This window comes from Podarcis vaucheri (genome assembly GCF_965113315.1).
Source record: "Podarcis vaucheri genome assembly, chromosome: 8".
NCBI lineage: Eukaryota > Metazoa > Chordata > Lepidosauria > Squamata > Lacertidae > Podarcis > Podarcis vaucheri.
This window is the reverse complement of record NC_138766.1, coordinates 6,118,516-6,143,551: the sequence shown is the minus strand read 5'-3', so window position 1 is coordinate 6,143,551 and position 25,036 is coordinate 6,118,516. Positions and strand designations below refer to the sequence as shown.

The window sequence follows — 25,036 nt, the reverse complement described above, 5'->3', positions numbered from 1 at the left end:
CTCCTTCTCCAGTGCCACTGTGATCTGAATCTCCCATGGCTGCATTTGCCATGTTTAAGAACCATAAGAGACCCAGCCACCGATATGTCCAGCTTGGTCTTCAGAGTCTTTTTCTCACATGGGGGAGAGGGAGGTGTACAGGTACATTGGCGACAGCCACCTTGGGGTTTTATTTTCCAACAAATCTTTATATCTAATCCAGACATTATATAATGCTTTCCTAACAATGTGATTTTTAAAAGCTTTATGCGCTTTAACCTTATCATACCATAAATATGCATGCCATCCAAATACATTATTGAAACCTTCCATGTCCAACATATCTGTATTCTCGAGGAGCAGCCACTCTTTCATCCAGCAAAAAGCTGCTGATTCATAATACAGTTTTAAGTCCGGCAGGGCAAATCCCCCTCTTTCCTTTGCATCCGTTAAAATTTTAAACTTTATTCTGGGTTTTTTGCCCTGCCAGACAAATATCGAAATGCCTTTCTGCCACCTCTTGAAACAGTCCATCTTGTCAAAAATTTGCAATGCTTGAAATAAAAATAGCATTCTAGGCAATACATTCACAGGTACTGTCAGCCTACTAGAAAACTAATAAATCTATTATAAACAGTTTAGCAGGTTGTATGACCCTAGAAAGAAACCTTGGATGGGCCTTGGATTAATATACTTTCCTTCCCACTCCCTCCTTCCTTGGACTGTTGAAAATAAGATGTCATTATAAAATTGTATTAGCTATCCCATGTTATCTTGAAAGCTAATACTTTTTGTAGACTTGAGAAGCTATATCTAATAAAATGAAAATTATAAAATAAAGAGGAAATGGGACAATGATTCTATGTTGGAAGTCAGCTAGAAGGTGTGGCTTTAGATCTTTTTAAAAAGCCACTCTAGCTAGTTCAGATGCTGCTCCCTTTCTGCTGTGACAGGCTTCATTGTCTGAGGCTCAGGGGCTGAGCTTCAGAAGGCTTACAGTGGTATACCTCAGGTTACATACACTTCAGGTTACAGACGCTTCAGGTTACAGACTCCACTAACCCAGAAATAGTACCTCAGGTTAAGAACTTTGCTTCAGGATGAGAACAGAAATCGTGCTCCGGCGGCGCGGTGGCAGCAGGAGGCCCCATTAGCTAAAGTGGTGCTTCAGTTTAAGAACAGTTTTGGGTTAAGAACGGACCTCCAGAATGAATTAAGTTCTTAACCCTAGGTAGCACTGTAATTAGGTAGGGCTCGGAGCCAACAGTTAGGAAGCAGTGAAAATTGCTTCTACACCATGCTGCTTTCTTCTGCAAACTGCCCTTTTACCATAGTTGCCATTGCCAAAGATTCACCATGCACGCTCTGAGTGCCACATGAGGCCAGAGTGGTGTATGCCCCCATTACGTTCCATGTCACCTGAATGATAATGGAGGGGTGGGATATAGGTCTTGGTCAGGGCCCAGGAGGCAACTGCCTCAGGTGGCAGGATCTCCAGGGGCAGCAGATCTGGCCTCCAAGGAATGCATCACTGTCGGCAGTGGTGGCTCCCTCTTTGTGGCTCACAAGCTCTGCCCCCTCCTCAGCAGTGTCCCCCATGCCTCCTCCACAGCAGACTCTCGACAAATAGGAGGCACTGCTGGTCTCCTCCTAACCCTAGGAAGGCCTCCTGGGGTCTTCACCCACCCAGAGTGATTCAGAGCGGGCCTTTGATTCCCATTTCAACCATCAGGTAAGTTTGATTTGACCACCCTGTCCCCTTTTCCTGCTCTTCTTCCCAGGCTCTCAATAAATCTCAGTGGAAATGGTGTAATGTACGCTACTGTTTTTCTGGGGCAACATTGCACAATAACTGAGTCATGATGTGGACTAAGTTCTGCTACTCAGTAGGGTTCATAGCTGTCAACGTTTTCCTTTTTTGAAGGGAAATTACCTTATTCCGAATAGGATTTCCCTTAAAAAAAGGGAAAAGTTGACAGCTATGGTAGGGTTTATGGCCAACCACAGCCTATATGGAATGTGCAAGCAGTTCCCATCTCTATGGGGTTCGTCTCTCTGCTCTAGGGCCACCTTTCACTTTCCAAACAGCATTGCTTTCATGTCTGCTTCTTTTCTCTCTCCCCTCCCCCAAATTCCAGAATGGGGAACAATCATGTTCTGGGCTATATCAAGGGAGTAGGGAGCATCATCCCAAAATAAATTGCCCCTCCAACTTTTGGGGTTGGGGAAACGGGGGTTGCGTTCCTGGCTACAGAATGTTGAAATAACATTCCAGGAGTCTGGAAGCAGAGAAGCTATTCCACATGCAGGTTAAAGCAGAAGAGCAATGGCTGTTTGCTGCCTAACTCTTCACACCCAGAAGCCCCAGCCAATGTTACCACAGGGCCAGTTAATTCTCTCCCTTAGCTTGCCTGTCCCATTCTTGCTGCCACTGCTAGGCCCCAATCTGCCCTTTCTAGTGCTTCAAGGACAGCTGCCAGGAAATGCCTGGGCCACAGACAGAAGGATTAAACATTAACGGTAACCCTATCACTCTGGTAATGCTATCTGCTTTTCACAGCTCCCATGGGGGAAGCATTAGGGAAATAAGAGCGCAATACAGTCAGCCATGGATGCTGGGCAGGTGGGTACTGCAGAGGGGAGCCCTGCATGAGCTAGTCAACATGCCAGGGCATTGTAGAGAACACTCTTTCTAGGGAGCTGAGAACTGTTCTGTCTCCACTGCACCCTGCTCAAGGTTTCCATCTTCTGCTTGAGTTCTAGGTTGATATTTATGTCCACCAGAATTTGGGACCTGCTTGTACTTGTCTCTCCAGATTCCCAAGGACTGACTCTCACTGGCCCCCCAAAGTGAGCTGTCTCTGCTGTGTTTCCTTACAGGCTGAACAGGAAGTGCGTGTTCAAGCAGCTGTGGGAATTCGACAGATACCAGGTAGAGTACTCAACAGCTGGAGAATGGGAACCTGCTTTCTTTGGGGATGGCTGCATAGCGCCAAAAAACTTTGCTGTATCCTATTCTACACTATTCCTTTTTCATATTGACTAATTACATATAAGCAACAATAACATTTAGGGGAAACAGGAACCTTCTTTGCAGCCTACAATGAGGAACGACGTCTTCTTAGCAAGAATAAAAATGGTCTTGAGTGACATGTACAGATGTGAGCAATGAGGGACTAGCAGGAGTTGGCAAAAGCTAATTTTCCTTGTCCCATTTTTATTGATGGCACCTTTTTGTAATAGTAAAGATTGTATTCCACTTTGACAATCCCTTCCTGCTTTCAGGTCAATGCTGCCTGCGTACCACTGTGGGCTGTCTTCTCCTCTATTTCCATATGTGGTGTGGGAATAAATGTCTGTTGCCTTCTTGATCCAAGAATGTCTTTAGTGAGTATTTACTAGGTACTGTTGCACTTCACTTCTCAATCCTGTCAATCTTTATTCTGATTAGAAAATCTAGCTGAAACACTCTGTCATTGGCCCTAAACCACACGGCTTCATGATGTCACCTAAAGGACCCAGCATCATTCAGAGACCTTTACAGAAAAGGTTGTGCCTCTCAGAGATTCCAGGGAGCCTTTGGGGCTGAGAGATGGACTACGTGTGCTGAGGCTTCAGGGTTCTTGTAAGATGCTAAGGGGGATATGGGTGTCCCTAAATCAGCTGCATAACTCTTGATTCAGCAGTTCCACAGCTAACCCTATCACATGCTATATGCTAGGCATACGCAGTGCTTTTTTTCCCTTAAAAAAGTTTAGGAGTACTCTCATTTGCCTACTCATATTGAAATACTGTCCCTCAATGAGGCCAAATTTAGATTCACAAAATGTTCAGTGGTATGCTTACCCCTGCGTCTCTCCAGAAAAAAAGCACTGGGCATATTCAGAATTTCCTTTAAAATAGTTTTTTCTACTTTCAACTTCCACTTTATCAAACTGCACGACAATAGTAGGCCACAAGCTTAACATGAGTCAACAGTGTGATGCAGCAGCAAAAAAAAAAAAGTTAATGCAATTCTAGACTGCATTAACAGAAGTTATAGTGTACAGGTCAAGGGAAGTAAGAGTACTGCTCTGCTCTGTTGTCTTGGTCAGATTCCATTTGGAGTACTGTGTTCAGTTCTGGGCACCACAGTTTAAGAAGGGCATTGACAAGCTGGAAGGTGTCAGGAGCAGGTCAAGAATAATTTACACGGCTTCAGTGAAGCTAACTCTTTATTCAAGAAACCAGACAGCTCAGGAGATCAGGCCTAGACGGCACAGCAACTCTCCCCAGTAGACCTTGCCCCATGAGGCAGTTGTGGGGACTGAAGTTCCCGCCTTCACACAGCTCCCTAAGTCTCTTCCTCCCCCAGTTCCTTCCCTATCTGAGGCTCCATGGTCTTGCCTGTCTGAGGTGGGGGGGAAGCAGCAGGAGGGGAAAAGCCTGGCTTCCTCACCAGCCTGACTCATCGCTTCCTCTCGGCCCCCCTCATCTCTAGCCTCCCCTTCTGCCTCTGCCTCTGAGTCTGGACTGTTCTCTGCCATAGCCTCTTCCTGCTTACTAGGCCCTGTTACCTCTTCAGCTTCTGACACCTCTTCCTCCCAGTCTGATCCCTCTGACCACTCCTCATTGTCCCACCACCACTCCCTGGACTCTGAGCCTTCATCCCCTGGGGGTTCCCCAGAAGGTGCCTCCCACCGCTCTTCTGTGTCCAGCCAAACCATGGCAGACAGCAGAGGAAGGTTGGACTGAATGACTCTTTGGGTCCCTTCAAACTTTACAATTATATTATTCTATAATTAATCCTATAAGTAAGTAGTCTGATTGAATCATTTTAACATGGAGATAATAAGTTATGGGGTACAAAAATATATAACATGAATCTCCTTGCCCTTTCTTTGACAAAAAAAATAATAATTGCATATGGGTGATGTTCTACTCAGCACTGTGGTTAACAGGACTCAATTTTCATTCATAATGTGATACTCTGGATGCAACCAAAGACAAAATGTTCCCTCTGGTCTGCGCTAAAGCCTCTCTGAAGACTTTAACCTACTTAAGCTCAAAGTAGTAAATCCAGAGGAAGGACAGTCACTGACAAACTGGAACGTGTCCAGAGGAGGGCAACCAAAATGGTGAAAGGCCTGGAAACGATGCCTTATGAGGAACGGCTAAGGGAGCTGGGCATGTTTAGCCTGGAGAAGAGGAGGTTAAGGGGTGATATGATAGCCATGTTCAAATATATAAAAGGATGTCACACAGAGGAGGGAGAAAGGTTGTTTTCTGCTGCTCCAGAGAAGCGGACATGGAGCAATGGATCCAAACTACAAGAAAGAAGATTCCACCTAAACATTAGGAAGAACTTCCTGACAGTAAGAGCTGTTTGACAGTGGGATTTGCTGCCAAGGAGTGTGGTGGAGTCTCCTACTTTAGAGGTCTTTAAGCAGAGGCTTGACAACCATATGTCAGGAGTGCTCTGATGGTGTTTCCTGCTTGGCAGGGGGTTGGACTCGATGGCCCTTGTGGTCTCTTCCAACTCTATGATTCTAACACACCTGGAATGAGCTTGGTTGCAGGGGGTGGCCAGAAGACGTGTGAACGGTTCACCTACTGTGAGATAAGATTCCATTCTAGTTTTTTGTTTTTGTTTTGGTCAAGTTAAACTCCAGACTCCTCCAGACTTTCTTTTGTGGTATGTTTCTAGGAGCAGGTCTGCGATTCAAAGCTCTGTGTCTGAGCTCCTTTTTTTTTCCTTTTTCTTTTTGCTGCTCCAGAACGTTCCCTATGAAAATCCGCTCTTTACCACTGAATCAGAACAAATGGCAATCTGTGGAAAATCCAGTTTGCTGTTTCTTCTGATTCACCGTTAAAGAGAGGGGTTCCCCAGGGAAAGAAGCATTCAGACATGCAGCTTTAAAGTATAAACCTGTACTTAGAAAGCACAGGGCAAAGTGTGAGTGAGCCTTTCCTTTCTCTTAATCTCTCCTGAGATTAAAGCCAAAGGCGGCATGCGCTGCACGTGTTCTCTTATGGAAATCATGTAGACTTTACCAACAAAGGTTTCATTCAGCAAAGGCCACTTTAAAAAAAACCCTGTATTGCTTTCAGGTTCTGCGCATGTTATTGTTTTGTATTGATTCTGGCTGGGATACTTATGAGTCATTTTCACTTGATCTCTTTGTGAATTGCCCCATCCCAGATTTTTCTTCCCATAAGGGTGGAGAGCCTTTAACTAATGACATTATTATTCAGAAATGATAATTAATGAAGTCTCTCCCTGTGCCCATATGATGCTAAAGAATAAGGTGGCTGCATTTCTAATTAGTACTCTTGCTTGATGTTCCTTCCAGGCTCATTGAAACAAGACAGCTTCCTGGTGGTGAACAAAGATTCTAACCGCCTCATATTCATTAGTAAGGCAGACAAAGGAGTGCAGGTGAGAAAGCTCCCAGAGCAGGGGTACCCTCCAGATATTGTTGTACTCCAGCTCCCATCGCCCCCAGCCAGCACGGCCAATGGTCAGGAATGATGTTTTTGTGTTCCCAAGCCCTAACCCCATTCAAGCACAGAGGAAGACACCTCTTGGAATCTTGCCAGCCCCTGAGTTCTTCCAGGCCATAAGGCATTATCAGATTCAGAAGACTCACTCTCAGGGCAGTCTCCATCACCTCAATGTAATAAGAGTCAATGGCTCCAGAATAAGGCAGTGGCCCTTTTAGGCTACAGACAGCTCCTTTGAGCGGATAGGTCCAACTAGTTCTAGGCTAGCCAGCCTTCAGTTGGCTGTGGGAGATCTGTGCACAGCTTCTTCCTAGGCGCAAGATACACTAGCCAGCTTTCTCACAGTGATTTGCCCAAGGTCCTGACCGCTTCTGCATTGTCTGTATTATCCCTTGAACCAGACACTGACGACAAAGAAAGATGGGGAAATTACTGGAAGGATTTGAGAGAGACCTCAAATCTTCAAGCGCTAATTGAGCACTGCTGTCTCTTTCCAGGAAGGATGCTTCACCATTGATGGAGTCTTCAGTCTGGACACTGGACAGGTACAACATACCCAGGATATTGTTCTGTGCAGCCCTTGCAATATATAACTTGATGATGTGCTGAGCTAGGGTGGAACACTTGGTGCACCAATTTTGATTTCTGACATGACAGCTTTGATTTCACAAATGAGAGCTAGTTCTTAGGATATTTTGAGAGGTTCAAGCCCCACCACCACAATCTAGGGCGGTTGTTGTGGCAGTGAAGTCTATAAATTAATTTTGCACTGTGTGAAGAAATACCTTATTTTGTTTGTCCTTTCTGCCAATTAGTATCACTAGATGGTCCTGAGTTCTAGTATCATGGCAGAGGGACTTTTATCTCCACCATGCATAATTTTATAAATTTCCATTATGCATTCCCCGGCCTTTTTCCCAAGCTAAGCTACTGAGCTTTTCTTCCATGTGAAAACAACAAATGTGTTAGCATTAGCAGCATAATTTGTTGCAAGCAAGTTCCAAAATGAATTTGGGAAAGAATGTTTTCACTAAATATTTCAACATTTAATTTGTAAAAAAGAAAAACGGTTCATGCTATACAGTAGGTTGTATTCAGGGAATAAACCAGTAAAGAGGGCTTCATTTTGTCAAGTGTCTGGAGTCCTGGAACCTAACCCAAGGCCTTATCTGGGTTGATATGCACTAATGCTGGGCATGCAGATTATCATTTTTGTCCTTCACTCCAGGACAAGCTCTTCCTGGAGCAGCTGCAACCTCTGCTGGACATGGTGCCTTTGGGCTACAGTGTGTCCCTGCTGGTTTGTGAAGCCCATCACGACCGAACCCAGACACAGATTCAAGCCTTTGTCCAGAAGGTGAGGGAGACTTCTATACCGTAATATGTAGTCATTATGGAATGAAATTATGACCAGGGGAGGATGATACTGTAGATGGCACCCGACTCTTAGAAAGAAGGATGCTACCTATGAGAGCTTTGTTGTTGTTGTTTAGTCGTTTAGTCGTGTCCGACTCTTCGTGACCCCATGGACCAGAGCATGCCAGGCCCTCCTTTCTTTCACTGCCTATCGCAGTTTGATCAAACTCATGTTAGTAGCTTTGAGAACACTGTCCAACCATCTCGTCCTCTGTCGTCCCCTTCTCCTTGTGCCCTCCATCTTTCCCAACATCAGGGTCTTTTCCAGTGAGTCTTCTCTTCTCATGAGGTGGCCAAAGTACTGGAGCCTCAGCTTCAGGATCTGTCCTTCCAGTGAGCACTCAGGGCTGATTTCCTTCAGAATGGATTGGTTTGATCTTAGAATCATAGAATCATAGAGTTGGAAGAGACCACAAGGGCCATCGAGTCCAACCCCCTGCCAAGCATGGGACTCTCAAGAGTCTCCTCCAGCACCATAATTCAAAAGCATCAATTCTTCGATGATCAGCCATGAGAGATTACATGCAGTTCATTCCCCATAACATTGGGGTGGGGAACCTCAGGCTCAGGGGCTGAATGTGGCCCTCCAATGTTCTCCATGTGGCCCTCAGGACTGTCCCCTATCTGTGCCTCATCCCCAGTCCAAACCCCCCACTGGCCCAATAGCACTTTGCCAGTCTACACGTGAAAGACTTCAATTCCATTGCACACTGAGAAACTCACCACAAATCAGCTAAAAGGGAGGGCAGCTCAGAAAACACCTGATTGCATTGTGGGCTGATAATGACACCATTGGGCTGCTTCGTAATAGGTGAGCAAATAAAGTACTGAACAACAGTTCCAAAAGGATGCAAGAGCATCAGTTGTAAGCAGCCACTTGTGTATGCAAGGCATAAACTCTGATGAGTTGTATTTTTATTTCTTTCTCTCTCCCATTTGTCTTCAGGTAATAGAATCTGTCTTGCAAGAAACTAGCCCTGCCAAAAATAGTACTCAGTACCTCCAAACCATCACCTTTGTCCAGGTGAGCATACCTTGCATAGGATGGCACCAGCTTTATGCACTCAATGCTCTTCCATAAAAACGTTCTTGGAAGTGGTCTGTGTCCTCATTGCTATGGCCCATGGGCCACTGTCCCAAGTATCTGTCTGTTCTGCAAGCCACGGAAGCTGTATTTTCGTTTTGACTGATGTGACTATAATAGTTTTTGCCCTTTGGGGTTTGCCATTGCCATTTTCCAGGGTTCATCCCAGTCACAGCTGTATTGATACTTTTCTCACATCCATCCCATTTCAGATCTACACAGATGGAAAGGCTCAAGACCTCCTCAGCCCCAGAAGTCAAGTCCTGCAGGTGATGGACCTCCCTCCGCTGGGGCTGTAAGCATCCAATTCCAAGGCTATGGTGTTGGATTGGTCTTTGTTGAGGAGGAAAGGAAACATTAGCACAGAAAACAGAGAAGAATCTGGGATTTCACTTTTTATTACTCAGAGATCAGGGAGAATTTCACCCAGTGGAACAGAATATGACAGGGCTGTTCAACAGTGGAATGGACTCCCTTGGGAGGTGGTGGACTCTCCTCCCTTAGAGGATTTTAAGCAGAGGTTGGATGCCTATCTGTCATGAGTGCTTTTGCTGAGATTCCTGCCTTGCAGAGGGCTGGATTAGATGACCCTTGGCGTCCCTTCCAACCCTACAATTCTGTGATTCTATGAATGGCTGGGGAGGGATCTGACTGGATGGTATGCACAAGAAATTTCATTCAGACAGACTACAGTTTAAGGCATAAGGAATGTGAATATGTTGTTGGTTTTCTTGTCCTGGCACTTTCCCTAGGAAAATCTGTGTTTTACCACTGAATTGGAGCAAACAGCAATCGGGATTTCCCAGGAAAAGTGCCAGGGTAAAAAAACAACATCATGCTTGACCACGGAGCTGTAAAGCTTGGACCTGTGCCTGGAAAGGGTGGCGTAAATTCTGGATGAGTCCTGCGTTTCTGAGGAACCTCTGACCACCCTCCTTATTATTTCTACGGCAGCCTAATTAAGATGCCTCACACTATCAACTCTCTCCTTCTCTCTTTAGGATGGTAGAAGAAGCGACTGAAGTAGTTGTGGCCAATTCACAAGCTGCCACTCATTGCTACTTGCAGGGGATGTCATTGCACCAAAGTTATTTGCAGAAATCTTTCCAGAAGCAGCACAAAGCAGCCATGTAAGGGCCGCAGGAAGGGGAGTGCTCTTTTGAAGGGAAGAGAGCAGCACACACAGCTAACGCTGCTCAAGATTCTGACATTCTCTCTGATGCACCTTCCTGAACCCATCTTGGAGATCTCCACTCGAGAGGCAAAATATTCTCCTCCTGCAATCTGTGCCACTTGAGTGCCATTTAGAAGTGTACTGGCCTGACTTTGGCCTTGCTCACATATGTGCAGCTCATAAGCTGCTTGCATCATGGACGTGCAGTTTAGCATCAGGAGCTAAGCTCAGTTGAGACTGAGTCAGCCCACACACTTTTTCCTGGTTCTTCCTGGGCCAGGGGTGGCCAACTTGGTGCCCTGCAGATCATTTGAATGAGAACTTCCACCAGACCCAGGCAGCATGGCCAATTAGGATGGCAGCTGTAGCCCAGAACATTGGGAGGGCACCACATTGGCGTCCCCTGCACTAGGCCTTTGGCTTCTGTGACTTACGATCAAAGGTTTGCTTTTTAAAGCAACATCATTTCTTGCTGAACCCCAAGGCTATTCTTACTCATGATGACACAAGAATACTTCCCTGCCAGTCCTTTCAGTTTGAGGAAGGAAAGAGCTAAGAACTTGCACAATGCCTGCTAGGAACCAATTCTGCAGCTGGCGCTTCACGCCCCAGGTTTTACAGGAATGCCACAGCCGTTTCACGTGTTTTTAGAATGTACACAGCAGCATCCCAGCAGTGAGCTGCCCCTTTAACTTATATACATTCAACCTGAAGCTTAACAGACACCCGTCCATCCAAAGTTGTCTCTTCTCTGCACATTTGGGACCTTGCATTTCCAGGGTTCGGATCTTACTAATTCAGTCATGGGGCAAGAGGTGGGGTGCTATTGCTTGCTGGGACTGTGAGGGAGAAGGGCAAGGGAAGCAATAGGTTGGAGGTGAGGAGCACAGATACACACACACTAGTGCCCCCCTGCTGCCACCAGCCCACTGCCTTCTGCACCTGGCCTTGGAAAACAGTCATGCACTGCACTATAAAAAGAAAAAATCTGATCTGGGAGGTAATCAGTAGCTGAAGCTGTAGCAGTCCTGGTATGCCAAGGAGTTCCGGAGTATACCAGTCTGTCTGGATGAGGGATGTTGCTTAGGGAAGCAGTGTAGGATGAGGCACATCAATATCTGGCAGAGACCTTTGCTTCACCCGACAGCAGAGCCGGCCCAGGGTCAAGGATTGGCACCATCAGACAGTTTGTTGATCCACTGCCTATCATGCCACTAACTCTATCTGCTTGCTGGCTTGTTTATGAGACACCTCATAAAATAATTTGTCTAGGGGGCTGTACATATAAAAGAGAACAAAAATGTAACAGTAAAACCACACTAACAAAACCAAATTAAACTTAAGAGAATCAATCTCCAAAAATAGCACAGCTGTATTAAAAATAACAATTGCCCTTGAGGGCAGGATAGGAAGTGGCAGACTTTTGTCCAAGTAACTCCAAATCTTTGCCTGGCTTAGAGAGGCGCACACATTCATTCATTCATTCATTCATTCATTCATTGACTGCTCTTTTGTGCAAATCTGGTATATATTAAAAACTTGTATTTCATTATTTTTCTTTAAAAAGGTGTGTGTTCATAACTGCAAATGCATGTTTGGATACCCACAAAGAAACTCAAGTTCCCTGGCTAGCAGCGACCAACATACATTTTTTAAACTTCTCTTTTGTGCAAATCATATATGCTTCTGTGTGCAAGGAAATGTAAAAAAGGGGTTGTATTAAATGCTGTGCTAGCAGAGCTCCACTGGTGCAAGAGGACTTCTGTTTCCTCTTCCCACTCTCACCCTGCCCCCAGTGTGCCCTCAAAATCTGCTGTGGAAGGTTCTGCAATCCTCCAGAGCTTATACTGAGGGTGCACAGCGTGCTGGAAGTGACAGGAAAGGAAGTTCCATTGCAGACATAGAAGTCCCTTGCAGCAGCAGAGCTGCAGTGTTCGTTGCAGTCCTCATACTTGCATGCATGCCAGACCTCAGCTTCCAGGAACTTACAGTGGGTGGGGAAATACTAATTGAGGGGAGGAGGCAACACAAAACCACACAAAAACCTCCCATCAAGCACCGTCCAGGAAGCATCAAGGTAGATTTTGGAAGTACATACTTGAGTGCACTCATGTGTGGGCAAAGGTGCACATATGTGCACATGGAAACGGCAACCCATGTATGCATTAACACCCTGGTCTGGACACAGCCTGAGTCATACATTGGTCCATATAGCTCAGTGCTGTTTGCTCCATCAGGATTCCTGATGCAAGTTAGAAGAAGGCCTTCCATTATCCTTTCCCTCACAGCCATTCCAGAACATTGCAGAAGCAGAGGTGAAGACTGCACTGGAAATTACACAGTGGAGCATTAACAGTGAAACTGAGTTTAGGACAACAGCTTTATGTAAAACATAAATGACAATGGCCAGAGACTGGTAGTGGGAACTTAGAGATGGCAATTCTCACTTATCTACCCAGACCATCCTAACCTTCTCTTTCCTACCTTCCCCCTGAGATGTGGCAACCTCTTCACCATCACCATGGAGACAAAAGCAGAGGGTGGCCGGGGGCTTCAGCGTGCTGCTGTCAAGATCTTTGAGTTTTCTGGAGGAAATGAGCAACACTCAGCTGATCCGTGAGTATGGGGTGGGCCTCAGCAGATTATCAGAGAATGCGCAGGAAGCACAAGGCCTCCTTTTCTGGGAATGTGTAGCCCCTAAATCTTTGATACTGGGGCACAGTCACCTTCACCGCTCGGGACTCAGCCAAATTAATTCTGCTTTAAGAAATGTGCTTATTCTCTGCCTGCTGGGTGATCTGTTCCTTGCTGCTCCTTTCCTGTACAGTTTTTTGCCTCTTTTCCGAGCTTCATCTGCTGCGGCTCTTCCTGCTGACACAGAGTTCCTCTGCTGGATGCTGAAGCATTTGCTGGAAGAAAATGCCCTCACCTTCCTGCTGTTGTGCCTCACCCTGCCAGGTACCACAATTACACGTATCTTTTTCTTTTGTATGATTTTGAAGGAAGGTTGTTTTTGCTGTAGCTCGTCAAGCACTGTTCCCTTCTCAAGTACAGTGGTACCTCGGGTTAAGTACTTAATTCGTTCCAGAGGTCTGTTCTTAACCTGAAACTGTTCTTAACCTGAAGCACCACTTTAGCTAATGGGGCCTCCCGCTGCTGCTGTGCCGCCGGAGCATGATATCTGTTCTCTTCCTGAAGCAAAGTTCTTAACCTGAAGCACTATTTCTGGGTTAGTGGAGTCCGTAACCTGAAGCGTATGTAACCTGAAGCGTATGTAACCCGAGGTACCACTGTACATACATGTTCCATGATCTGATTGTGAGGCTTGTTGGTTTTTCTCCAAAGACCTGAAAAAGGCTCTTGTGCCTGAAGTAGACAATGTCTCCATCCATTAGATGGGGAAAGGATACTCTGCTTCTGGGCACTTCCATACCACAGGCTTAAAACAGTTTAATATTAATCTTGGGACCCTGAGGATTGCAGTTCTGTGACAGGGAACTAAGCCAGACTGGTGACTGGGAGCGGCCACCGAGACCATATAACACCGGTCTTGAAAGACCTACATTGGCTCCCAGTACGTTTCCGAGCACAATTCAAAGTGTTGGTGCTGACCATTAAAGCCCTAAACGGCCTCGGTCCAGTATACCTGAAGGAGCGTCTCCACCCCCATCGTTCAGCCCAGACACTGAGGTCCAGCACCGAGGGCCTTCTGGCGGTTCCCTCATTGCGAGAAGCCAAGTTACAGGGAACCAGGCAGAAGGCCTTCTCGGTAGTGGCGCCCTCCCTGTGGAACGCCCACTACCAGAGAACAACAACTACCAGACTTTTAGAAGACATCTGAAGGCAGCCCTGTTTAGGGAAGCTTTTAATGTTTGATGTATCACAGTATTTTAATATTCTTTTGGAAGCCGCCCAGAGTGGCTGGGGAAACCCAGCCAGATGGGCGGGGTATAAATAATAAATTATTATTATTATTATTATTATTATTATTATTATTATTACTTTACCAAACTACACTACCATGAGTAATATCAATTTATTATCAATTTACAGCATTTTCATACTCCCCATTAACAATTCATTCTCTAGGTGGTTTGCATTATTCAAAAAATATTGTGCTTTGAATAAGTAAGGTAATTTTTTGTTCCTTGTTTCTTTTATTCTGGTGTGTTGAGCTGATTCTGCCTCTTCACTGCAAAAGGGAGCTGGAGAAACATCTGTCTTAAAAGCCCTAACATTTTAAAAACTCACAGGAAGTGACTGTTTCAACCAATGTAAAACATGGTTATGCAATGCATTTTTTCCACTCTGTCTTATAAGCAGCAGTGGTTGTTTTTCAGTGGAATTGGTAAGAAAAAACATTGCCACAAATACATAGCCCCAACATTTACTCAACCACTCTAAGGCCAAAATATTAGCAAGTACATAGCTTGGATTTGTTTCTTCATAAAACATATAGGGCAGATGAATTCTTTACATAGGTTGCAGCTTGAATATAAAACCAGCCTGCTTCTACACTGCAGAATTTAAAATACCATAAACAAGCTAGAATCTGTTTGCTCCTCCTTGAAAAGGCGCACTTTGAGAATTCAAAATCACCAAACTGGGACTGTTGTGTAGGGTTTTAATATTTATCCTTTAACTAATGAGCCGTGAAAAATGCTAGCTAGATATTTTTTAGGCCAATGATAAGATTTCTTTGCCTGTTGAAAGCATGAAGGAAACAGCGCAAACCAAGTTTGAAGTGGCTGCAGCAAGTGTATACAGCTAATCTTCACCGCCAGCTGAATAAATGCAGCCCAGCAGGTGGTTTCTAATGCACTCTGCTGCCACTTGCATGAGAATAAAACACTGCAATTCTCACGCCAATAACGGTCTGTGTAAAAGAGTTTTAAAACTGTACTGCAATAGCTTTATAAAACAAAAACTACCGCCATGAAATATAAAAATACAACAAGAACATAAAATTAAAACATATCAAAATAAAACAAGTTTTTAACTTGTGGCTGTAGGATAGTTATCCTTCTCGTGTTGGTTCAGATCCAGCACAAGTATATTGCTTTAGGGAAAGATCTGATTTATTTTATTAGCCGGAAGGGCAGTTAGTCTCAGTAGCCACTGCTGGAAACTGAGTGGCACCTGTTTAATCTTGGAAACAAAATCTTTGCAGAGTACTACTAAAGTTAGCTGTGCTAACTCAGGGCTTACCCCACTTAGCTTTCCTCTGCTCTGTCTAGGAACAGTCCACATTTTAAAGCACTGGGTCTGATTGCCCTTTTGCATTTCTTTTTTGCTCTGGAGCTTCCTCTGCAAAAACCCGCTTTTTAAAGCTCAGTTGGAGCAAACAGCAATAATGGAAAACCTGAATTGATGTCCGAGCGCTAAAGAGCAGGTTTTTGCAGGGAAAGCCCTGGAGAAAAACACACACACACCAAATGAACACTTGGACATAGAGCTTTTAAGCATGGACCTGTACTTGGAATGAGCAAGGCAAAATAAGTGTGGATAAGCCCACAGTGTGTCTTTATCAGAGTTTTAAAAGAGAATGATGTTTGCCTCAAGTGGTGACTACTGCTCTAGAGGCCAGCCAAGAAACCCAGATGTTAAAAAGTCTGGCTGAGAGTTTTGTGGGTTTTTTCCCAGATGCTTCTGGAGAAGAGATACGGTCTGCCATCTCACTGACTGAACAAGTGAGGACTGTGACAAAGAAAGTGGCACCAGTCCATTGGGATCCCACTCATGAGGCTCAGAAACGAAGAGAGGTGATAGGAGAGCTGAGAGCCCAGCTGTCCTTCAGGAGTCGGATGGAGCAGGAGAGCATCCTCAGCCAATTGGAGAGGGTGATCAAGGAGATACAGGTAACTGCGCAGCATCAGCATACAGCGATACCTTGGTCCATTCCGGAGGTCCGGTTGTAAACCAAAACAGGTTGCAACCCAAGGCGTGCTTTTGCCAATGGGGCCTCCCAAAAAAATATTGGTTGTAATCCAAAAAGAGAGAGGTTGTAATCCAAAAAAACAGGGACACACACTTCAGGGTTTGACGTGCTTGTAATCCAAAATGGTTGTAATCCAAAACGGTTGCAAACCAAGGTACCACTCTAGTTGGTATGAACTCTGCATAATGAAGTATTTGCCAGAAATCTCATGCAGCCAAGAGTTGAAAGGCCATGTTTGAAGCACAACATTCTGGACTCGCAGAAGACTGGGCAGTTAACTGTAGAATCTCTCAGGCACTCACAAGAATGATCTGCATTTAATGGACAGTTATCTGAATTAAAGCCTAAATAAGTAGAACACAGCCACCCATAGAGCTCTGCTGGATCAGACCAACAGAGCATCCTGCCTCCCAAAGGGACCAGCCGGATGCCTCCAGGGGTGTCAGAAAGAGGAGCCCTCTCCTGTTGTTGCTGCCTCGCAACTGGTATTCGCTGGGATACTGCCCCATGTGTGAGAGTTTCACATGGCCATTATGACTAATAGTTGATACAGGACTTGACAGCTGTGAACACGTCACATTGTATTCTAAAACCAAGTTTATTTGCTATATAAGCACATCTTGTGGCAGCAAGTTCCATAAATTAATTAGGCACCAATTAGTTTCATGGGTGGATCCAAATTTTATTATAGTGAGAAAAACTTATGTTCACTTTCTCTACACCATGCATAATTGATAAAACTCGAGTGTGTGTCAGCCTCTATCCCTTAGAATCCCCCCCCCCTATGTTATAAAACCTCGAACACATTAGCCTTTCATTGTAGGCAAGGTGCTCCAGTCCTCCGTGATCATTTTGGCTGCTCTTTCCTTCACTTTTCCAAGTTTACAACATCCTTTTAGAGATGGAACAACTCCATTTATATGCCATGTTCTAATTGCAGCTGCACTGTAGGTTTGTAGGTTTGTCTGTAGTCATTGCAATACTGAAACTCAGTTTTAGTCTCAGTCTGTTTCCTAGTTATTCTTAACATTGAATTCATCTCACTAAACTAAATTAAAATTAAAATTAAACTGTAATATTACTATTTTCTTCTTATAAATAGATATATAAAAGATTTTGAAAAATGTTTAGCAATTTGAAAACAAGTTAATTTTGAAAATGCTAATCGTTGGCCAGTCCCTTACATTTTAATTATCTAACCTATGTGGGGGGTTCCCCCCCTTAATTGCACTGTCCCCCCCCCGAAAATCAGTACAGTCGTACCTTGGATCCCGAAGACCTTGCAACTTGAACGTTTTGGCTCCCAAACACCGCAAACCTGGAAGTGAGTATTCTGGTTTGCGAATGTTCTTTGGAACCTGAACGTGGCTTCCGATTAAGTGAAGGAAGCTCCTGCAGCCAATCAGAAGCCGCACCTGGGTTGCTGAACGTTTTCGGAAGTCGAATGGACTCCAGGAACAGATTCCGTTCGACAACCAAGGTATGACTGTAATAAAAAAAATGAAAATTCAGACATTTAAAAAAATCTGCATGAAAAGTGGTTTTACAGTAAATTATATTTCTTTAAATCAGATCAGAACATACGATTTGGCATCCTGGATCAGGTCAGTTCTGTTTCCAAAGAGGCCAGTCAAGTACTTCTGGGAAGCTCAACAGTGGGGAATGGAGGCAGAACTCCCCATGTTGTTTATCCCCAGCTGCCCCTGTGCTCCAAGTTTTTAATTTAGCTGTCATAGTGTTTCAGATGCTACATTTTACCGGCCTAGTAGTTGACGAGGAATCTTATTATGCATTCCATTAAGTGCTTTTGAAGGGATATCCCTTCTCTGGTTTTAAAAAATCAAGGGGTTATCTCACAATCTTAGGGTACACAGTTGTGGTAGATGTGCATTTGTGTAGGTTGAGGTACTTTCCAAAGCTCTAAGGATAGGGCTGGCAAACCCTTCTTTCTCTCGTTCCCATCAGCTGACGGGGAGAAGAAAGCCTGCATTTTGCAAACATCAGCTGCATGAGAGAGAAGTCCCTTTTAGAGCTGATGCCTGCAGAAACCCAGGGCTGCTTGATTTGGCTTCGTGCACAGATTGGCTTGGAGGCTGGAGGTTTCTCCACCCCTAGTCGAGGAATAGCATAACCACTGGCTTAGACTAATCAGTAGGTTGAATATGTTCCACAATTGAGTAAACTGGTAAGAAAATCTTGGTGCACCTGTTGCTTTGTGTTGATTTCTGTCACCTGGCAGAATGTGGCAAAAATGTAAAGTACAATGGGCTGCCCAGAACATTTATTATTATTGATTAAATTTATATACCATCATTCATCCATAGGGAGAAACATTTCTGTTTCTCCATGTTGCAAGAAATTTCAGATAGAGTAGGGATTGGTTTGAGCCTGTCCGTGTGTGTGTGTGTGTGCGCGCGTGCGCATGTGTCCCTATGCAAAGGATGCTGGCAGGGGAGAAATGAACTGCACTTTAAAACTCACATTGTGCCAACTCAGGGCCAGCCCATCCATGAGCCAGCTGCCTCGGATGGCAGAATCCAAGGGGCACCCCCATGGGCGTGCCTCCCCTCCGCCCCCGCTGCCAGAAAAGCAAGGAGAAGCGCCTGCGGCAGCTTCCGGCTTCCAGAAGATCTCGGAAGCCACTGCTGCCATTCAGATTCATTGAGTCCTTCTGAATGGCCATAGAAACTAGTGGAGATGGTAACCACTTGCATGGTTTTGCTTGCTAACTGTTTGGCTATTACAGCAGGGCAGGGTTGAGGGCTCCAAGAAGCATGCCCACAATAGCTGTAAACTATTTTGTGGCTGAGGAATTGGGTTCGACTGTTTTTAAGGTTCTGAAAAGCCAACGCTGGAAGAAAAAGAAAGAGGCCTCTGCATATGAAGCAAAGGCTACTTCTCCTGACGTCAGGGTAAGCACTTCTCAGCTATTTCAGCTTATCAGACCCACCCTGTAACCTTAGGGGAATAAATGTCTTATCATAGTATACAGTGTAGCAGGAAGCCCAGTGTAGTTCACAGTGGAACTGTCAGGAACCCAAAAACTGTAAGAGTACCCTCATATGGTTTAGTCTTTATACAATTAGCTTTTGAAGTGAACTGGCCCTTTCATTTGGAAAAGAATCTTATTGCATCTTATTTATTATTTTAGGAATAACAAAAATAAGCAGCGTTACATGAAAGTGCATGTATGCGTGTTTGAGAGGGAGTGGGTGTCTGCCAACCCCCAGTCCTAATTGAGCAAACCAAGGGACCTGCTAGGCCCAAAAATGTCCACTGCAGTCTCTTTCAGTCTCTGTGTGAAGGGGGTTCAAGGTAGAGAGAATTCTGTTAAGATACCAGTATCAGCGCCACTCCGTATTTTGAATCACTTGACTGTGTTCCACTTCAGGGTAAAATTACATCAGATATGGATGATGGGGGTGAACTTGGGAATCAGCAAAGCCAAGATGATACACGGCAGGACAAAGAAACATCAGGTTTGAAAACAATTCAAGGCTGGAATTACTCTGTACCTATCTGGAGGTGAAACAGCTTGATAAATATATAGATAAGTCATTGATTTGTAGGATAAATGAAATGGTGAGTGATCTTTAAACCACAGAACAACAATAAAGGCATGAAATAGATAAACTACCACCATCCAAAGGCCAGGATGAACAGTTGCAACTTAAGTTATCTGCCAAAATGTGTAAAGTGCCAGGCACACTGCTATGAGAAAGGAGTTTCACAGTTTGGGGGCTGCCACAGACAAGATCTTGTCATGAGCCATTACCACCCTGAGCCTCTAAAGGTGGCAGCACTGCCAAAGCTTTCTCCATGGATTTCAATACCCAAGCTGGCACATATTGGGGGAGGCGCTCCTTCAGAAGTTTGGGGTCAACGTTATTTAGGGATTTATACATTAAAATAAGCATCTTGATTTGGCACAATTTTCAGGATACATGTACTATGAGTCCTTTCTGCCATGTCAGACACCATCCTGGCTGCTGCACTCTGCACTAATCGTGGCCTTCAAACCATCATCAATGGCAGCCCCACATAGAGCACATTGCAACTGACAGTAGCCTGTCAGCAGCCTGTAGGCTACTGGAGCAAGGAATATAGTGTCCCAGAGAGGCTGTAGCTGGTGAAACAGCTGCAGCTGAAAGTAGGCCTAGCCACCCAGGCCACATGGGATCTTTGTTAACAATGGTGGATCCAAGAACAACTAACAGGTCACCACAACACCTCCCAGATTCAGGAAAGCAATCACACAAAATGCGAAGAACTAATAATTCACAAGTGCTACCAGTTCTGCTGCAGAGTACTGTATATAAGAAGCAAGTATTAGGAGATAATGAACTGAATGCTAATACAACTGCAGTTGAGATCACAGCCTGATATCCATCACACCTGACTCACCCAGGTCTACCTGGCTCTCATCACCCTCCATTCTCCCGCCCCCATGGACCATCTCTGGCTACAATCTCCACTCATGGGGCCCTGCCTGTGAATTGCCCAAAAGACCCTTTGGTATTGCCCTTTCAGCTCCTACAGGAAGCAATCAAGGGAAAACATGAAGTGTGGAAAAGAAATATGGAGAGAGAGATGGTTTTACAGTATAAAGACCTGTGTATGTAAACAACACGCTGTACGGCAAGACGTACAAATATAAATCAGGTATCTTTATATGGCGGGGGGCCGGAATTGGTACATTTTATTTCACCATACACAGCAAGACATCCCCTTCCTTGTGTCTAAATGTTGTCCTCCTTGCTACTAGCTTTCTTTCATACAAGACTTGTTTCTGACAGGAGGTGGCAGCATCCCAAAGATCCAGCTGGAGCAGGTTGGTGTACTTCAAAGTGCCACGGAAGACAAACCTTTCACTGCTGCAATGCACAGAGCCAGAGACTTGAGCGAGGCAACCGAATCATCCAGCCCTGTAAGTGACATGTGGGAGTCTCAGACCATGTGCCTGAATCCAAGTCCTCAGAAGACTGGGAAGATTTGATTTCACCACCAGCAGCGATATTTTTCAAGTGCAATGCACTTGAATTGCGTGTGAATGTAACAGGGGATCATGAGTCTACAGTAGCTCACACCTGCCTCATGGAATATGCTCCCTCAATGTAGACTATTTTAACAATTGCCCATAGAATGCTGAAAGTATATGAACACTTCAACAGCTTCTCCCCTAAACACTTGTGTGAACTACTCTTAACTACAAGTAAAGGTAAAGGTAGAGACCCCTGACCATTAGGTCCAGTCGTGACCGACTCTGGGGTTGCGGCGCTCATCTCGCTTTATTGGCCAAGGGAGCCGGTGTACAGCTTCCTGGTCATGTGGCCAGCATGACTAAGCCACTTCTGGCGAACCAGAGTAGCACACGGAAACACCATTTACAGTACCTTCCTGCTGGAGCGGTACCTATTTATCTACTTGCACTTGACGTGCTTTCGAACTGCTAGGTTGGCAGGAGCAGGGACCAAGCAACAGGAGCTCACCCTGTCGTGGGGATTCGAATTGCCGACCTTCTGATCGGCAAGTCCTAGGCTCTGTGGTTTAACCCACAGCACCACCTGCGTCCCTTTTAACTACAAATAGTTGCATGCTAATTGAAACTTAATATGAACAGAGGCAGCCACACAAGGCATGCATGGTGATTTCCAGGAGATCCATTCAACCCCACCCCACCCCATTCAATGGTTTGTACCAGGGACATGAACATGGCCACAGCGTCATAGACAGCCTCCAGGTGTTTGCATTTTTAAGTAGCAACCACATGGCTCTATGCACGTAAAAACTGGACCTTAGAAACAAGGGCCCTGGCTTTCTGTTTTTTTTCCAATCCTGTAGCAGGAAAAGCTTTGCCTGATAATGTTTTGCATAATTCTTAAAGGCACAGGAGGGAGCAGACCACAAATATTTCATGTGTATACTTTATGTAACTTAATGCACTCTTGCAAAGAGATTGAGCTGTATGAACAATTAAAACCAGAGAGTGGAGAAGATTTGCTTTGTGAGCACTTGTTGCAGTACTTTGGACTGTCTTCCTGCGCTGCTCTTTTTCAGAGCCTGGTTGGTGAGCAGCACCAAGACACAAAGGGGAGGTTCTCTCAAGCAAAAACCCGGTGGCAGGTTCTTCAAGAGCAATGCCATCTCCTGATACAACAGGAACTTTTGAGAATGGAAAAGGAGCTGGCAAGTCAAGAGGTGAATAGTTCCTGTCTGTGGTGGCAGGAGACAAACTTATCATCTCCTTGAGGAAGCAGACTGTGTGTGGGAGAGAAACATAGAGCGAGGGAGGGCAGATGAGACAAGGGCTTTCCCAACAATCACCCAATGCTGGAACCAGTACCAGCAATTAACATCGTAACTAAACAAATTCCAAACCTCTGTTGTATCTGTCCCATAGTCTGCAGTCTCACAACAACTCATCTGAAAGGTTCTTTCTCTTCTCAAATTGCAGCTTCCTCCAGACCAGAAAGGAGCCATGCTCTGGCAGAAAGAAAAGTCTTTGCTGATTTTGCGCATGGAGGCATTGCAAAGAGAACAGGCGGAAGCAGAAAGGGATCTGGAGGAGCTGTACCAAGAATGCCAGCGAGAAACTGAAACACAAAAACACCACATCCTGCAGGTCAAGAGAGCTGTCAGCTCAAACTAATCCTGGGGAAGGGTCCTTCGGAGTTTCAAACCAGCCATTGTTTGGTAGCCCCTTTGAGATGGCAGGTTTAATCTCAGAACTAGCTCTTTTGTTTCATTGTTTGGAGGCACAGTGGGAACCTTTAGATTCAGGGAATCTTTAGGAGGGACAGACCTCTAGTGGCAGCATCAGATAAGGGCTTCACTTGATTGCGTGAGAGAAACAGCAGCCCTCTGCAACATTAGAAGTTTGAAATAAATATCAATATAGCTGACAGCTTAGCAGCTTGCCTGAAGGACTAAAACACGTGATTCCAATGGTATAACCTCCTAAAGAGCCCAATTGATTTTTCTTTTTTTGGAGCTGGAGCAAGAAAAGTCTGTTACAATAAAAACCCTGCAATTCCTTTATTTATTGAATCACTGGGACATCTCTCTATATATATACTTGCTCTGCAGGGCAGTAGTAGAGGAAGAGAGCACAGCTTCAGTTGTCAGGCCAGGCTACTTCCTGTTGAATGTGTAAGAGAATGGGAGATTCATGCCTTTTCATGCCTTGACCTTTCTCCTTCATCTACTAAAAGGCTTGTTGAACTTCTTCTACAGGTATTCCAGGCTTATAGGAAACATGCTGAAGAGCATATAGATGTCCTTGAACAGAGATATCGAAAGCTGCTCCAGGAGTCCCTTCAGGATGCTGTTCTCCTTTCCACTCAGAACCAGCAACTACAAGCTCAGAAGCAACTGGGCTACATGGAGAAAGCTACCCAGACTGACTTCCAGACCCTTACACAGAGCCACGAGAGAGCGTCCCCATCCTAAGAGCTTGTATTTTGTGCTTTGTAATTTCATTTTTATGTGCTTTTGACACATTAGCTTTCACAACTAAGGTATTGCTTACACAAAGTTACCTGAAATTTTGTCCCACGGATGACACTTCCCCAGCCTAGGCAAACATTTAGTAAGTACTTTAATGTTCCATCCCCATTTGCTTCCTTGTGGCCAGTACCTTATGTCACTCACATACTGAAATGTAAAGAAAGCAATGGTTGAAACTGAAGAATGATCTCTCTCCAAAGTAAATTTGAGAAGGCAGAATGGCATTCTATGACAGGAACAGAGATTATCCACATCCAGCTGGTTCAATACCAGGCAGAGGGCCTTCTCGGTACTGGCGCCCGCCCTGTGAAACGGCCTCCCATCAGATGTCAAGGAAATAAACAACTATCTGACTTTCAGAAGACATCTGAAGGCAGCCCTGTTTAGGGAAGTTTTTAATGTTTGAAGTTTTTATCTGTTTTTAACGTTCTGTTGAAAGCCGTCCAGATGGGCGGGGTAGAAATAATAATAATGATGATGATGATGGAATCTCAACTAAGACAGGAAACCTGTTTCATTGGAACAGATTAAAACTGAGTAACATTCAGTTTTGAGCAAACACGGGTTGGATATATGAATAGACCATTGGCATACCCTTCTATTTGTGGTTTGCGTGAAGCGTGCTTGAATCCCTCTCAATCTGATCTGATTTGGGGATGGAAATGGCCTCAGTGGCCTGGCTAACAACCTGCAGTGTACGATGGGAAGGTGGCTCTTGGACAGCTTGCCAGTTTCAAAATCATATAGTCTTTTGCATTTTCTATTTCTGTGCATTGGTTTGGTAGATTTGGGCTGTGATGTGGGACAGAACACAGGGCGCTGCTGTTCTGGGATGGTGGGTTTCAAAAGGTCTGCCCCTTGGGCTTGGGGTTTAGTATTCTATCTGCTCCTCATGGGTTGGTGTTGACCACCAAGGTAGTATGGAAGACTGGTTCCCTATCAGAACTGAGTAAGTCATTCTCGAGTAAGTTTAATGCTACAATGCACTTCTACACACCATGCATTGAGCAATACTTTGTCCTGAATGGCTGGAGCCCACAATAAATACTACCTCTTCTCATCTGAAACTATTACCCTACTGGAAGGGTGTGTGTACAGTTAGCTATATTTTCTCTACCACATGCTGAGATTACTGTATTTACTTGAATGTAATGTGCACCTTTTTTGGCCAAATTACATGGCGAAAATTAGGGTGTGCATTAGATTCGATGGCACATTTACATCCTCCAGCAAGAAAAATTTGGTTTCAAGGTTTTGAAAATTGAGGTGCGCATTAGATTTAATGGAACATTAAAAAGGTAAAGGGACCCCTGACCATTAGGTCCAGTCGCGGACAACTCTGGGGTTGAGGCGCTCATCTCGCATTACTGGCCAAGGGAGCCGGCGTACAGCTTCTGGGTCATGTGGCCAGCATGACTAAGACGCTTCTGGCGAACCAGAGCAGCACACGGAAACG

General features: G+C 44.9%; 1 protein-coding gene across 1 annotated transcript; it reads left to right on the top strand.

Moving 5' to 3' along the window:
* Window positions 1-84: 84 nt before the first annotated feature.
* Window positions 85-24,425, top strand: LOC309539770 (uncharacterized protein; the record flags this gene model as incomplete). Its single annotated transcript, XM_082236116.1, has 18 exons — window positions 85-141; window positions 1,640-1,711; window positions 2,860-2,911; window positions 6,312-6,397; window positions 6,960-7,007; window positions 7,691-7,819; window positions 8,825-8,902; window positions 9,175-9,257; window positions 9,964-10,092; window positions 12,633-12,752; window positions 12,964-13,094; window positions 15,780-15,994; window positions 18,909-18,986; window positions 19,466-19,553; window positions 20,871-21,001; window positions 22,132-22,272; window positions 22,529-22,696; window positions 23,308-24,425. 18 exons carry the CDS (start codon window positions 85-87, stop codon window positions 23,521-23,523), a joined length of 2,022 nt encoding a protein of 673 aa, XP_082092242.1. The 3' UTR covers window positions 23,524-24,425.
* Window positions 24,426-25,036: the final 611 nt, after the last annotated feature.